The sequence below is a fragment of the Watersipora subatra genome, chromosome 11 (genome assembly GCF_963576615.1).
Source record: "Watersipora subatra chromosome 11, tzWatSuba1.1, whole genome shotgun sequence".
Lineage (NCBI taxonomy): Eukaryota > Metazoa > Bryozoa > Gymnolaemata > Cheilostomatida > Watersiporidae > Watersipora > Watersipora subatra.
This window is the reverse complement of record NC_088718.1, coordinates 28728641-28744893: the sequence shown is the minus strand read 5'-3', so window position 1 is coordinate 28744893 and position 16253 is coordinate 28728641. Positions and strand designations below refer to the sequence as shown.

General features: G+C 41.7%; 1 protein-coding gene across 1 annotated transcript in view; it reads left to right on the top strand.

Moving 5' to 3' along the window:
- LOC137407946 (alpha-amylase-like) overlaps positions 1 to 14089 on the top strand; it is a 55660-nt gene extending 41571 nt beyond the window's left edge. Inside the window, exons 10-12 of the mRNA XM_068094333.1 lie at positions 11778 to 12009; positions 13552 to 13728; positions 13908 to 14089. Coding sequence (XP_067950434.1) covers positions 11778 to 12009; positions 13552 to 13728; positions 13908 to 13971 — 473 coding nt within the window. The 3' untranslated portion in view covers positions 13972 to 14089. The remainder of the gene's footprint in view (positions 1 to 11777; positions 12010 to 13551; positions 13729 to 13907) is intronic.
- The last annotated feature ends 2164 nt before the right edge of the window (positions 14090 to 16253 follow it).

The following is a 16253-nucleotide window of genomic DNA, read 5'->3' as shown; positions in this document are numbered from 1 at the left end:
TCAAAATAAAACATTTCAAATTACCTACTTTTAGTAATTTTAAAATTGGTAAAGGTCGTAGTATATGCCTAAAGTTAAATATAATTACTCGAACAACGGCATTTTTTTTCTAGTTTTTGATTAATATTTTGCCACCCCTAATATAAAATGACAAAGTCTTTCATTGGTTTCACATTGTTTTACCTTGCCAATAAGATGGGACAGCAGGCAAAGCTGTGCAATGTAGTTTTCATACTCAAAATCTAAATGCGAAACCGAATTTGAGCTATTTTACGATCGTGACTATTAATATCACGAATGCTTGTGAATGGCAACTGACTGATCATAATGGTGACAATATTGGGATACTATATTTATTTGACAACAAAATGAATTCAACAGATAAGTAACATAACCACTATAGTTCATAATATTCGTAAATTTACAAGGTGCTTTATTCAGCATATTTGTTTGTTCGGGTGCCGTATTCGGGTTAATTCTAACAGAGCTTCATCATTAAACCCCGCCCATATGAGCGCCGTCGGCTATCCTTGGGGGCTGTATATCATTGGTGTCACTACTGAGTGTACGAGTTTGACTGTATTTTGTCGGTGACTAGATAAATTTATAAGCTTGTGAGTGAAATGTTCTTCCTTCAGAACGAAGGTTTTTTATTATTTAAATTTTGATTTTTTTTATATTAATATTTTGGAACTACAACCCATTAGGTTTGTGGCAGATTTGTTACTCCTCGTATTATACAGCTCATTTCAAGTGCATGCTTACTTACATTATTAGTCAACCCCGCGTCATTAACCCATATATGGTCATTATTACCATATATAGTCATTATGCCCTTGTATGGGCGAGCTGCAACCTATATAAAGGAAGGCATAGCCGCAGTGGGGGCAGTTGTTTTGTATTATAGTCAATACAATTATACACACACTCTCTCTTCATTTCTCGCTTGAGCGGTCAGCAAGAATTAATGCCGGATAGATGACCAGTATAGGCACCATCGGTCAGCTAGTTGACTACGGGGTCAACAGCTAATGTGCCCTGACTAGGTCGACCTAATTATAGGAAGAGAGGTCGACCTAAGCTAATCAGACGACGGACCTTAGGGTTGACGTGGTCTTCTATAATCACATACAGTTATAAGCACGGCAAGCTTAATGTAAGACGACCTGTCGGGTCGCCATTAGGTACACTGGTAGACCAAGACAAAAACCAGTACACTGGTGGCAGCAGTGGGATCGTCTGACCATGCCTGGAAGGCGGTCAACTAGGAGAGAGGCAGCTGAGGCTGACCTCCATCAAGCTGATCAGTATGGGCGGATGGCTGACGCCATAACTGAAGCTTTACGGCAATCTCGACCAAAGAGGGACTTCAAGCCCCCTAAGTTTGATGGCAGTGATGATGTTGAACCGTTCATCAGTCAGTTTCAGGAAGTAGCTGAAGCTAATCAATGGTCTGCAGGGTCAGCACGTCTGCACCTCAGAGAGGTGCTGAAGGACGGTGCTAAAAGCTGTGGCAGGGGAGAAACTACAGATGCCATCTTTGCAGCCTTGAGAACTAAATTTGGTCTGACAGTTAGAGAGGCCAGGAGTCGATTAAACCTCAAGAAGGAAGTCAAGGTTAGCTTGCAAGATCATGCTGCGGAAATAGAAAGACTAGCCAATATAGCTTATGCTGATCTGCCTGAGCACCATCGTGCAAATATGGCATTAGATGCTTTCTCCATGACATTAGGCAACACCTATCTACAGAGGCATCTGTTAGCGGTGGGAGCACGGACTTTGGGAGAGGCAGTGCAGGCTGGAAATGACTTTCTGCAAATTCAGCCATTTAATCCTCAGTTGACCCAAAGGTCAACCATCATGGCTATAGAAGGGGAGGAAGAGGATGACCCCAAGGCAGCCCAGGTCGACCTCCCACAAGCTGCAAAATCGGCTACGTTGGAAGATGTCCTTATAGCCCTAAAGGAGCTGACCACCTTGACGACAGGACTGGCGGTCAATGGTAGCCGACCCAGAAGCCAAGGTCGGACTACTCTAGAGCCGCAGCAGATCAGAAGGGCGACCAGCTGTTGGGAATGTGGAATAGTCGGACATGTCAGACGACAGTGTCCTCGGATGGCGGCTACCCAGCCAGCAAGAAACCAGCAGCAGGGAAACGGGCATCGTCCACAGCAGTAGGGGGACATACTGACTGTGGACCCTCAAACCAGAGAAAGCTACCTTGGCAAACCCCACGTCGGACAGGTCGACCTCAGACCCCCCATGGGTCGACCTCAGTCCTACTACAAAACTCCTTTGACTCACTAACTGAGCAGCAAACAGAGGAAATCCAAATCTCAAACCCAGTGGTTGCAGAAAAGCTCCAGACAAGGAGACGGCGTAAGAGGTGGCAGCACACCGGTCGGACGACTCAGCAGGTCGGTCCTGAGAGAGTGGCTGCAGACACCCTTTGGAAACCGTACAGTAGTAGCTATTTCTTACCTGGGAAGATTATGGGCCGACCTGCTCATTTCCTGATAGACAGTGGATGCACCTCCAACCTACTCAGCCGTCATGTCTTTGACCGGCTTCCCGCGGGGTTGAAGGCTCAGTTGGTAGAGAGAACAGACTATGGCACGATGGCTGACGGGTCTCGCCTAAACTTTCATGGCATGTTGACCGTACCCATCCGAGTCAGAAGTGTACAAGTGACTGTATCACTTCTTGTATGCCCCCTAAAAGAAGATGCCATCATCGGGATGCCATTCTTGACAGACCAATGCTGTGAGATGAATTTCCAAGAATCCACATTGGTAGTGAATGGTCAGAAGCTGATCTGCACAGATCGGGACGGACGACCTTTGGTGAGCAAGGTGCAGGTTGTCCGTACCATGACACTTCAACCTCGGTCGGAGATGGTGGTTACATGCCGCCTCACGACCCACACCTACCAACCCTTAGGAATGGTAGAGGGATCAGGAGATCGGTACATGGTGGCTGCCAGCCTCCACCTACCTGATGAGAAGGGAAGAGTAGCCCTGCGTTGTTTGAACCCGACAGATTCCCCTGTACAGGTAGCGTCAGGAACTGTGATTGGCAGCTACACAGGAGTCGATGAAACTGAAATCAGCCAGCCCTGGACAGAGGGGGGGCCAAAGGGAGCGAGACCAAGCCAGGATACCCGGCCTGACCCAATATTGGCTCCTCACGTGAAAGAGCTGTATAGCCAAGCTATAGTGCACTGTAGGGGTGACTACGACAGACAACAAGTAGTTAGGCTCCTTGATCAGTATGCCGATGTCTTCAGTAAAGGGGATGGAGATGTGGGTCGGACTACCTTGGTCCAACATGAGATACCCACGATAACGGATGCTCAACCCATTCGGCAGACCCCATACAGGGTTGGCCCTGAGAAGGAAGCGGAAATAGATCGGCAAGTCTCTGAGCTGGCCAAACAAGGAATGATAGAGCAGGCATATGGAGCTTAGAGCTCTCCTGTGGTCCTGGTCAGGAAAAAGGATGGAACCTGGAGACTGTGCATTGACTATCGGAAGTTGAATGCGGTCACTAAACAGGACGCATATCCACTTCCTCAAATCGATGACAGTCTGGATGCTCTGTCAGGCAGCAAATTGTTCAGCACTCTCGATTTGATGAGCGGCTATTGGCAGGTACCCCTGTCGCCGGGAGCGCAGGAGAAATCAGCCTTCATCACGAGAAATGGGCTTTGGAGATGGAAAGTGCTGCCTTTCGGGCTGACGTCAGCCCCTGCCACGTTCCAGAGGCTTATGGAGCGAGTGCTGCAAGGGCTCCACTGGAAGACGCTCTTGCTGTATCTGGACGACATCATAGTCATGTCAGCCGACCTCCAGAGTCACCTGTCTAGGCTGTCAGAAGTACTAGACAGGCTTCGACAAGCCGGCTTGAAACTAAAACCATCTAAATTTACCCTCATGCAGACAAAAGTGAAGTACCTCGGACATGTGGTGAGTTCAACTGGGGTAGCCACAGATCCGGAAAAAGTGGAAGCGATCCACAGGTGGTCGGAGCCAACCGATGTGACTCAGCTGAGGGCTTTTCTCGGCACTACCGGTTACTACCACCGATACGTGCCCGACTACGCTTCGGTTGCCAAGCCCTTGACACTACTCACGGCAGAAGGGTCCACCTGGAAGTGGGGTCAACCTGAACAAGAAGCTTTCAGTCACCTCAAGTGGCTCTTGACGCATGCCCCTGTACTAGGCTACCCAGATCCGACCTTAGAGTACACCCTTGACACAGATGCCAGCAACGTCGGAACTGGGGCCGTATTGTCCCAGGTCCAACAAGGACAGGAGCGAGTTATCGCCTATCACAGCAAGACGCTCTCCCCTGCGGAGAGGAACTACTGTGTCACGAGGCGAGAACTCCTGGCGGTGGTGTTAGCCGTGAAACATTTCCGGCCCTATTTGTACAGTCGAGAGTTTGTCATCAGGACCGACCATGCTTCCCTAGTCTGGCTGCACCGGAGGAAGGAACCTTCCTGTCAGATAGCCCGGTGGTTGGAAAGCTTGTCGGAACACAGATACAAGATTGTGCACCGAAAGGGAGAGAAGCATGGAAATGCTGATGGCCTGAGTAGGCAACAGTGTGAAGCCTGCAAGCAATGTGCCTCAATAGATAGACGAGATGGTGGGCCTCCCCGCTCGGAGATCTGTAAGGAGTTACAGGAGGGGACGATTCCATCAAGTCGAGTTCCCACGGGAAATCTGGATGAGATTGAGTGGCCACTTCTGCCCCAACAACCCCAGAGATGGAGGAACCAAGCAGTGGGCGTCCCGGCAGATGTAGAGATCGACCAGGTCGGACCCAACAGCGGGCCTCGGAGGGACAAGGAGGCCGGCCCCAGGCCAATCCAGGAGGGCGACCCTAGTGTAAACAAGAAGGTCGACCAAGGCTTAGGTCAGCCCTCCCCTATTATAGAAAAACGGCCCTCCGCACAGACGAAAGCTGGCGAAATTGTTGCGCTACAAAAGAGAGCAGAGACGGCAATCGGGAAAATTTACCAGGCAGTGTTGACTGGTAGACCCATAGATGCCCAAGTTTTACAACTAGGCGACCCAGAGTTGAAGAGGCTAGCCAACATGTTTTCACAGCTACGGATCGATTCCGACGGGGTCTTGACAGCGACAATCCCAGGAAATGGTAGAAGCAAAACAGTCACCGTCTGCCCTTTACCTGTGCGGCAAGACCTAATCTGGGAGACACATAGACAGGCCCACAGTGGCGTAGATCGGACACTAAAAAGGGTCCAGTTGGACTGGTATTGGCCAGGAATGACCAGTGACGTACGTCGGACGGTAATGTCCTGTGAAGTATGCCAACAGGCCAAACATGGCACTGGTGCAACAACCTCCAATAGACAGAGGCTCTACGCTGGTCGACCGTGGCAGAGATTGGCTGTAGACCTGGTCGGCCCCCTACCCTTAACCACCCGAGGAAACATCTGGGCTCTTGTGATGACCGACCACTTCACTAGGTGGTCGGACGCTATCGCAATCCCAGATGCCACCGCGCCTACCGTGGCCAGTACGCTGGAGGAAAGGGTTTTCAGTTATTTCGGATTGCCAGAAATAATCCATACTGATCAGGGGGCCCAGTTCGAATCCGACCTATTCCAGGAGCTGTGTAGACTTTGGGGAGTCGAGAAGTCAAGGACGACTCCATACCGGCCTGAAGGTAAGGGTATAGTCGAACGGAATAACAGAATACTCGGAGACTCCCTGCGAGCACTCCTTACGGGAAGAGGACAGGAGGAGTGGGATCTCGTGTTACCACATTTAATGAGAACACTGAGAGGGATTCCCCATTCAGCCACCAAAGAAACTCCAAATTACATGATGCTTGGTCGGGAGTTGCGCCTCCCTGACCAACTCCAACATGGGAGTTCAGTGGAATCTTTTCAGAGTACGAATGAGTACGCTATTGCAATCCAAGATCGGCTCTTACAAGCCCATGAGATTCTCAGGCACAGTCAGTTAGAAATCGTGGCTGAAGACACCACTGAACCACCACTGTTCAAGGCTGGCGACCTGGTCTGGATGACCCGCAGACGTCGACGGAAGGGGGAGAACTCCAAGTTGTCGGCCAAGAGAATTGGGCCTTACCGGGTAATCCAAAGCTTTCCAAATCATACGTACACAATCGAACGCCGGGGACAGCGTTCTGTGCAGTCTGAACACCGGTTGAGAGCTTACAAACCCTGCAGCAATTATCATGGAAAAGCCCCAGTCTTGCTTGAGCCTAGTAGAAGACCTAACATGCGTGGAGTAAGGAAAAACAATGGAAAAACTCAGGCAGAGCCTGTCTTGGAAGCTGAAAATGCAGAAAAGGCAAATAGGAAGGACAACTCCGAAGGTGGCGATGGGACAACTCCTAAGGAAGCTTTTGACAACCCAGAGAGCCAGCCTTCCAGTGGACAATGCCGAGATACAGAAAACTGCCCTCCAACAAGTGCGGAGGCAAGAGAGCCAGCTGTCCACCAACAGCCAGACAATGTTAGCAGGCCTCAGAGGAGTAGGAATTTGCCTTCGCACCTGCGGGAGTATGAGTTGAACAGTATCCAATTAAACAATTCGGGAGCGATTACGTCATCGGCAGCGGCTAGTTTAAAATGTGCTGCCATGCCCCAATCATTCAGTCAACACCAGCCTCAGATTTCCGTTCGGACTGTGAATGTACGTCCAGAGAGGTTGGAAATCTCGATGCCAAGGAAGTCAATGTCAGCCGCTGACCGGTTGAGGTTAGAGGCTCAGCAATTGCGTAGGACGGCCGCATACTTAGAAAAGCTGGCCAACCAGCAAGAGGCCAGCCCGTAACTGTGACAGTAACAAGCGGTTTAGACTCATTTCCTTCTCTATTTTATCACCTCATTACCATTATTTTTTATTTTTAGTATTATTTTTATATATGTCTATATAAATGGATAGCCGTCTATAGGGGCGGCGTATGTGGCAGATTTGTTACTCCTCGTATTATACAGCTCATTTCAAGTGCATGCTTACTTACATTATTAGTCAACCCCCGCGTCATTAACCCATATATGGTCATTATTACCATATATAGTCATTATGCCCTTATATGGGCGAGCTGCAACCTATATAAAGGAAGGCATAGCCGCAGTGGGGGCAGTTGTTTTGTAATATAGTCAATACAATTATACACACACTCTCTCTTCATTTCTCGCTTGAGCGGTCAGCAAGAATTAATGCCGGATAGACGACCAGTATAGGCATCATCGGTCAGCTAGTTGACTACGGGGTCAACAGCTAATGTGCCCTGACTAGGTCGACCTAATTATAGGAAGAGAGGTCGACCTAAGCTAATCAGACGACGGACCTTAGGGTTGACGTGGTCTTCTATAATCACATACAGTTATAAGCACGGCAAGCTTAATGTAAGCCGACCTGTCGGGTCGCCATTAGGTACACTGGTAGACCAAGACAAAAACCAGTACAGGTTATTTCTAAATATTTATATTTGAAGGAAGTGTTTGTCGTGCTTATAATATTATTTATTGTTGTACCTGGATCTAGCTAGCAGTAAGGAGATAAGAGTAATAATACTATTGTAATTACTACTGTTGCTAACTAACTACAGTTTCATTTTAATTTTTAGATTTCCAAACAAAGCAACTGAGAACTCTCGTTATTTACAATGGTATCGCAACCGCAGAAGAGTGAATAAGCCTGATCCTTGAGCACTTATCTGCAACAAACATTTCAATGATCTATGTTTTGACAGCAGGTTAAAATGTTCGACTGAAGCCATTTAAAGGTAATATTTTTCAATGTTGAATGATACTTTTCAATGATTGAATTTAAAACCATATTGTCAAGCACAGTGCTGCAAGGTTGCTCAACTTAAAGTAGCCATACATATTTGAAAGAAATTTAGAAACCTCAAACAGCACCCAAAACAGTGACAGCTGCCACAGCAATTGCCTATGAATATGTCTGCAGCTTAGCAGTTGTGTGATCTGTTCTCTGTGATTCTTCATCTTCGTTTCTGGGATTTAATGTCCAACGCATAAATTATGCTGTCCTTTTTATCAAATGTTAACTGTGTAAATGTTTTTTCATTTCCTAGTTGTTGTAATAAAACTACATAATACTCCTGCAAATCATAAATTCCAAATTGATAGCAATAACTTTCAATTTAGAACACAAAACATCTTTTTGGAACAAAAAAAATCAAAAAAATCGATTTAAATAAAAAAAATCAAATAAAACAATAGAAATTGATCTTTTTGATTTAAAAAAATCATCGATTTTTAACAACCCTGCCTACAACACAACAGGGTAAGACATGGTGAATCTTTTCATATCAAATAACGGTAATGTGAATTTTAGTTGCAAGTCAACCATTAAGCTTTATGCCTAAGATGGGTGTGAATGACTTCCAGTGAAAATTGCTACATTTTCATTTTACATAGCGATATGGTAGCATTTTGAGCTGTTTTATTTTCATTTATTTTATTAGTTGTATTGTTGTTTATTAAGGGTACTATGTTTATGTGAATAAGACATTCATTTTTGTTGATTTTATGTAATTGTTATAATTGGTGCTTTTGTTTAGGGGGTTGGAATAATAATCCTACTGTTACTCAGTTTAAGGCTACCTTCACAAACTTATCATCAAATGTGGTGCAGAATCAGATGCTAGTAAGACAGGTAATGTTACTGCTCAAAACGAGATTCTCATCATACAGGCTACTCCAGAAGTTGATCAGTTTGTGGAACTCAATGATTTCAGATGTCAAATTTCTGTTATAGGTAACAGTATAGTCTATATAGCTGGCTACATTGTGCAAAAGCTAACTAAAGTGCTGTCGTGACATTGGCCGTCAGTCGCTGATTACGGACTAAGTCAAATATCCAGTACCGACATCTCTATACTCTACTCAAGCTACAAAACAATGGAGGATTGGTGCTTCCATCAGACGATGTCATCAGGATCCTGCTAGTTGCAGATCAATACTTTCGTATTCATACAAAGCCAGATCCACTCCATTGTGTGGTGTATTTTATCAATAGTGTAAGGTCTAGTGATGTGTTATGCTTTGGGAAACACCTTACGGATATGGCAGATGGCATATCCAACCACTGCGTCATTGTCAAAAACCTTATTGAGTCGTTTTATGATCTCCGACAGCATCATTATGCTAAAATCCTACACTCAAACTGCAAGGTGCATCTTTGTGGCATACAATACTAAAGTAGTACTTTTTAAAGGCCAGTAACAATATAATCACTGTAATATTCATCTGCAGCTGTTGTTGTGCTGTTATTCCTAATCAAAATTAGTTCTAAGAAACTGATGCACCTTGTCTCAATATCCACTTTTATACAAATCTCCTTTTACACAGTTTCTGTAACGTGTATGTATAAGTTTAATCATCTGATTACACTAATTCCTGCATTTCCTTGTTTGCATTATTTTGATTATTCTCTATTACAACGGTTTTTAATTTCCGTTTAGTTGTTGCAGTAGTTCATTTCATCTTTTACAGATACTGTATTATACATATCATGCATTCATAAGCTATTATCACTTAAATCTTGAAAACAGTTTCTGTTTTGGCAGCATACCTCTGTGTTGTTTTTATCGAAATACTTCATGTGCTAAGTTTTTCCATATGCATTTATGCATATGCAATATAAATTTTAATATAATGGAACAGTTGTTATTTGCCTGAATATATCATTTGCTGGGTTTATGCATTTGTAATACAACAGTTTGTATGAGTAACATGGTCCACGAAAATCTATTATACATCTACTTATCATTTGATATATCCTACTCCATATGTTATAAATAGGTTTTCTTCTGTCAGGGCACTCTAAACGTTGTGTTGGAGTAGCTTTCTTTAACACCCAGCTGGAAAATAACTATTCAACATGTATATTTCTGTCATTTTTCACCGTTTGTTTACAAACGGAAACAGCATTCGATTAGCTCTCCAATATGGCGCACACGTTACGTATTATTATCAACGTAAAAGTCACGTGATTGCCATTCCAGGGGTTTTAAGTTCAATGCCTGGCCTCTCCTGGTATTGCTATCTCAATAATCTTTCCTCTCCACCCTGGCGTCTCATGGTATTGCTATGTCAATAATCTTTCCTCGCCACCCTGGCATCTCCTGGTATTGCTATGTCAATAATCTTTCCTCGCTACCCTGGCGTCTCATGGTATTGCTATGTCAATAATCTTTCCTCGCTACCCTGGCGTCTCATGGTATTGCTATGTCAATAATCTTTCCTCTCTACCCTGGTGTCTCATGGTATTGCTATGTCAATAATCTTTCCTTTCTACCCTGGTGTCTCATGGTATTGCTATGTCAATAATCTTTCCTCTCTACCCTGGTGTCTCATGGTATTGCTATGTCAATAATCTTTCCTCTCTACCCTGGTGTCTCATGGCATTTCTATGTCAATAATCTTTCCTCTCCACCCTGGCGTCTCATGGTATTGCTATGTCAATAATCTTTCCTCTCTACCCTGGCGTCTCATGGTATTGCTATGTCAATAATCTTTCCTCTCTACCTTGGTGTCTTATGGTATTGCTATGTCAATAATCTTTCCTCTCTACCCTGGTGTCTCATGGTATTGCTATGTCAATAATCTCTCCTCTTTACCCTGGCATCTCATGGTATTGCTATGTCAATAATCTTACACTCTGTTGTTTCTTTGTTGATTAGTACTAAATCTGGTCTCATGGTATCTATTATTTTATAAGTCTGCATGTTGAAGTACCATCACAGATTCACTCTGTCACTTACAGACACTGGCTCTTCCCAATGGTCGTACCATTTCTCTGTGTGTAGAAGGTTATGTTTCTTACAGATACTCCAGTGAACTGCTGCTATAAGTTTATCATGTCAATGTCGGTATTATGTTTGTGCCATCTTTGAGTATTCACTCACAATATGACTGACTGTTTCATTATTCGTCTTACACATAATCTACATTTAACATCATTAATGCTCTTCTCAATTCTTACTTTCCTGTGATTGGTTCGCAGTGGCTGGTCTTGCACTGCTAGTATCAGACTCTCTGTTTCTCTCTTTATGCGTTCTCTTGTCACCCACTTCCAAGTCTCTGGTGCTGTCTGATTACTCCTTTACCTTTGATAAAGTCCATTCATCAGTTTCTGCGTCCATTCATCTTGCCGTGCACTTTTTTGTTTTTCTCTATATTCTGATCTTGACATGTCTTCCTCATTGCTAGATATCAGTTCACCTGAATTAAGTATTATTCTCATCACGCTGATGTCTGTGTATTTCTTCAGGCTATGGATTTCATACTTCACAGTTTCCTCAATACTCCTGAGGCCTCTCCCTCCCTTCTTCCTCTCTACATAGATCCTGTCTACATCGTATCTAGAGTTCATTTCATGATGCAAGGCAATCAGTTTCCTTGTCCTTCTGTCGATTTGCTTCAACTCTTCCTTAGTCCACTGTACGATGCCTGCTTCATATCTATACAAGGATACAGACCAGGTATTGATAGCTTGAAACATGTTTCTCAAATTGCACGTTAACTTCAAAACTCTCTTTACTCTGTCTATGTGTTCATCATCATCATCATCATCATCATCATCATCATCATCATCATGATCATGATCATAATATTATTATTAGCATTATTATTATTATTGTTACCATTGCTAGTTTTGAACCCAGCTAAAGCCTTAAAGAAGACTGGTTTGTAAGCTAATGAACATATATCATACAAATGACAATTTTAATTCACTCAGGCTACGGAAAAGATATGCCCATTCTTATCACCTACAAGTATATGAACCTTCAGACAGAAAAAAGAAAAAAGTGGTACCATGCTTATAAAACTTGGTCTCAAGGAGACACAGAGTTGAGCTGGGATGGTGCTGAGAATGGGCAAGGGATGCTGAATGGTGAAAAGGCCTTGGGATCTCCTATGCTCTGGACCAACAGCAACAGCGGATTCAAGGAATATGTTCCTGAAAATACGTGAGAACAGATTAGTCTTCGCTGTGAATTGAGTGATCTTGAATTAGTAGCAAGTTTTTTCTATTTTCCCTTAATCCATTTATTGTAGATCTAAAGAGCTGGTACAATAGAATTTTTGACACAAACATTAGAATTATGACAATTTTGCGATTACACTTTTTTATTACAATGATGGAACAAAAGTGAAGAATAGAAAATAAATTTCTATTAACCTTTAATGTATGTTTAGAGTCTAAAAAGGGGTAATAATACAATAAATAAGGTAAACATATAAATTAAAGGACTCCTATTATGAGTAGAAGCGTAATATTTCTTTTGAAAGTATAATAATCGTATATAATTATAATAGGTATAATAATGTATATAATAGTCATATATAACCATAATAAGTATGATAAAGTATATAATAATAGTATATGATTTCTACTGATGACTCGCATAATTTTTTTGAAAATGATGTAGTCATGAGATACTTTTTTGAGGTTTTTCAAAATGGCTGACCACGACACATGCTCCACCTAATGCAAACTTTTAAATCAGATTAGAAGGATATAAAAGATAAACGTCAACATTTACAGTCAGTTATGATGATGCTTCCCCAAGAGAATGTTAAGCCCCATACAACAGCCAAAATAATAAAAACAATCAACAAGTGTCATGGTGAATTACTGCCGCAGGCTCCCAACAGACCTAATCTTGCACCATCTGACTCCTACCTGATCGGACCTGTTAAGGAGTTTGAGAAAGGAAACAACTTCAATAGTGATGATGAGGTTAAGATTACAGCTGGCGACCTTTAAAAAGTCAATCTAAAAGTTTCTATGCTGAAAGCGTTCAAAATCTGGTACCTTGATAGCAAAAGTGTGTCATTGCATGGAGATTATGTTAAAAATAAACAAAATTGCAAGCTTCAACTTATAACCAAACTCTTTATTATAAATTAATTCACATTATTTATTGGAAAGCCTTTATAATTTCTATTGCGAAGTATTAGTAGTATGCACAGAGCGACTAATACTAAAGTCTCAGATTATTGAGCTGCAAGGCTTTCAGGTTCGCTGAAAAACAACATTTTATTTTTTAGTCAAATGAAACAATTTCTAATAGAGATTGCAGTTAGCAGTCTCAACTAAAGTAAAACCCTAAAAATTGACAGTGATAATCAGTTGTCTATTTGACTTGTGAGCAGTTGTCAGTGCCATTCATCTCACCTGTGAACAGTTGTCAGTGTCATTAATCTGATCTGTGAACAGTTGTCAGTGCTTTCTATATGATCCGTGAATAGTTGTCAGTGTCATCTATCTCATCTGGTAATAGTTGTCAGTGTCATCTATCTAACCTGTGAACAGTTAGATAGATGTGTCAGCATAAAATGAACCAGTTATATTATGAATGTTTAATTTTATAAATGTTTGCAGCGCTATGAATGTAACTACAGAATTTGTTCAAAGTCTACTAAACAGCTCAAAGCTGTTAGTTAACCTAATGATTCATTTTAGTAGAATCAGAAACTCATACAGCTGGAGTTCATTGTTATTGTAGATTTGGTGACCATTACTGGATGTGGGACGTGACGATGGACTGTTCCAAACTACCCGGTGGTTACTTTGAGTTTAAAGGCTTCAGTAGTAAAGATGGATATGAAAGCAATGTGAGACAAGAGAAGTGTCTGGGAGAAACTACTAGCTATGGGAAATATCCGATAAACCACGTGGCCAAGTAAGATTTATCTTCTCATTTTGCCATGAGTCTCAATACGTTTAAATAAAATTGTGATGCCCTTGACATATGACTCTCACATCGTTACTCTTCCTTAACATTGTGACATATTTTATTGATCAATCTAGATTATAAGTCATAACAAACATATGTATAACAATGTGCTGTACTCTCTTTAGGTGTGGACACAAAACCATTGTGGAGTGGGGCAGGGGTAATTTCTGTATTATGCAAAGGATCTGATGAAAAGGTTGACAGCATTTCATCTTGTTTCTACACGGTTTAACCACTTTTATAATAATTATGATGCGTTAAAATGCCATGTTTGAGTTGTCTGTGTTGCTTATAACATCTTAGCATTTCCTTGAATAATCAATAAATTTATGTAATGTCGAGATGTCGAACATGTAAATGATGTCTAATGTAAATGTAAAGACTTGGAAGACATCGATCATTTACTAACATCTGCAAGGCTCAGTGTCACGTATTTTATTCATAATTATACAAATTCCTTTGTTGTAAATCTACAAAACAACATCGAGTAATGTGAAAGTTCTAGCAACTAAATTGCACAAGGTTGAAGAAAATCATTAGGAACTTGTCAAGTTACGCAGCTGGGTCCAGCATGTCCTTTAATTTTGTTTGTATGTCGTCAGTAATCAGTACATTCATATTAAAATGGGAAGTCAGCTGGCGAGGCTAGTGAAGCCCATACGTAGAACAGTAAATGGTTATTAGACACTCACTTACTACATATTATACATATGGTTTAAAGCACCGATCCAGTCTAGAAGTTCGGAGATGGAATGTGGCCAAATATTGCTTCATGAAATTTGATAAAAACTCTCAGCATTATATATGTATAGCAATTAACCGAGGCCTGTAGCAACAGCAAGAACATAAATCAAACGATATGAAATATTTATCTCCATATCTGCAAAACTAATTGCTACACTAGAAATTCCCCTGTCCTACAGTCCACGACCAAAGTGATATTGGAAAAAAGAAAGGGTACTGATGGTTGAGAAATGCAATATTAGCAGTCAAATGGCACTGCAGTGCAATAGGATAACTGCAATGGTAGCTGTAATGTACTGAGTGTGGGTGTTATTATATACAACAAATAGCAATAATGAAAGGAAAAAATTATATGTTTATATCTCTCCCCCTGCAATAAGAGAAATGCAATATTGGCCAATATTAGAAGTAAAATGCACTGATATTATTAGAATAACCAATATTATTAATATAGTGATAATATAAAACCAATGCCAATTTTGTTTACATTTCAAAACGTCATAGCTAACAATATCAAGAGGTTGTGATATTTATATAGATTTTTAGAAAATCTATTTAAAAAAGTTTTTGGTCATGACAAACAGCAATAATGAAAGGAAAAGATTATATGTTTATATCTCTCTCCCCTGCAATAGGAGAAATGCAATATTAGAAGTAAAATGCACTAATATTATTAGAATAACCAGTATTATTAATATAGTAATACAGTAATAATAGAAAACCAATGCACAATTTTGTTTACATTTCAAAACGTCATAGCTAACAATATCAAGAAGTATCAAGAAGAATATCCAAACTTATGTTAGCTACAGTGTCTGAAGTGGATAGTGATTCTTGGGGGTACTCTCTGTCATGCCAGGAGGGTAGTGTCCAGGGCCAACGGTCCTGCTCGCCGCTCACAGGGTGAGTCTGAGAAGGGCGCTGCACCCTCTCAGTAAAGGGGGGGGGGTCCGGAGATACTCCCCCGAAAATTTTTTTCGATGAATGTCCCTATATTATGCTGTTTTCCATAACTCAAAACCTTGTGTTGTGTTCAGTAAGAAATTAAAAGTGGGCTTAGCTGCACAACCTGTGTGCTCTATGACTATGGAGACTCCAGGTTGTAATGTGAGGAAGTCAAAAAGCCCTATAGACAGTCCACACAAACCCCAGACACAAGACAGTCCCATCTCCAAGACACCATGAATATTATTATATGATAAGCTCAGTCACTCACTATTTTATAAAATAAAGACTCTAAATTCATGACAGTCACTAATTTTTACTCACATTTAAAGAAATTATCTATTGGCCTATGCTGTTTCATTACGAATTGAAAGAAGCGAAGAAACTAGTATAATAAGCAAGAATTTATTCAAAACTACTATCCAAAACACAAGAGAAGAATCCAAGCAATGATTAATCTTAAGCTATTCGAGGGTTTCACAGGGCGGCCGACACAGGGTCCCGTCGATTGTGTCGGTTGATAGAAAACTGATCGGTTCTCAGGTTGTTAACAAAACAATCTAGTTGATCCGCTATAATAGCAAAAACTGACTGAAAAAATTAAAGATCAGTAGGGTGATTTTCTCGTCCCGAAAACGTGTAGTTTTTGGTGTAATGAACTCGAGCTAATATAAGTTCGGAAAGAAAAGGAAAAACCGTTGTGTGAATATTTCACTTCTATCCGGTTTTACCGCATTTAATAAAATATGAGCAACCTTATATGAGGGGGTACGCGTCCTAGG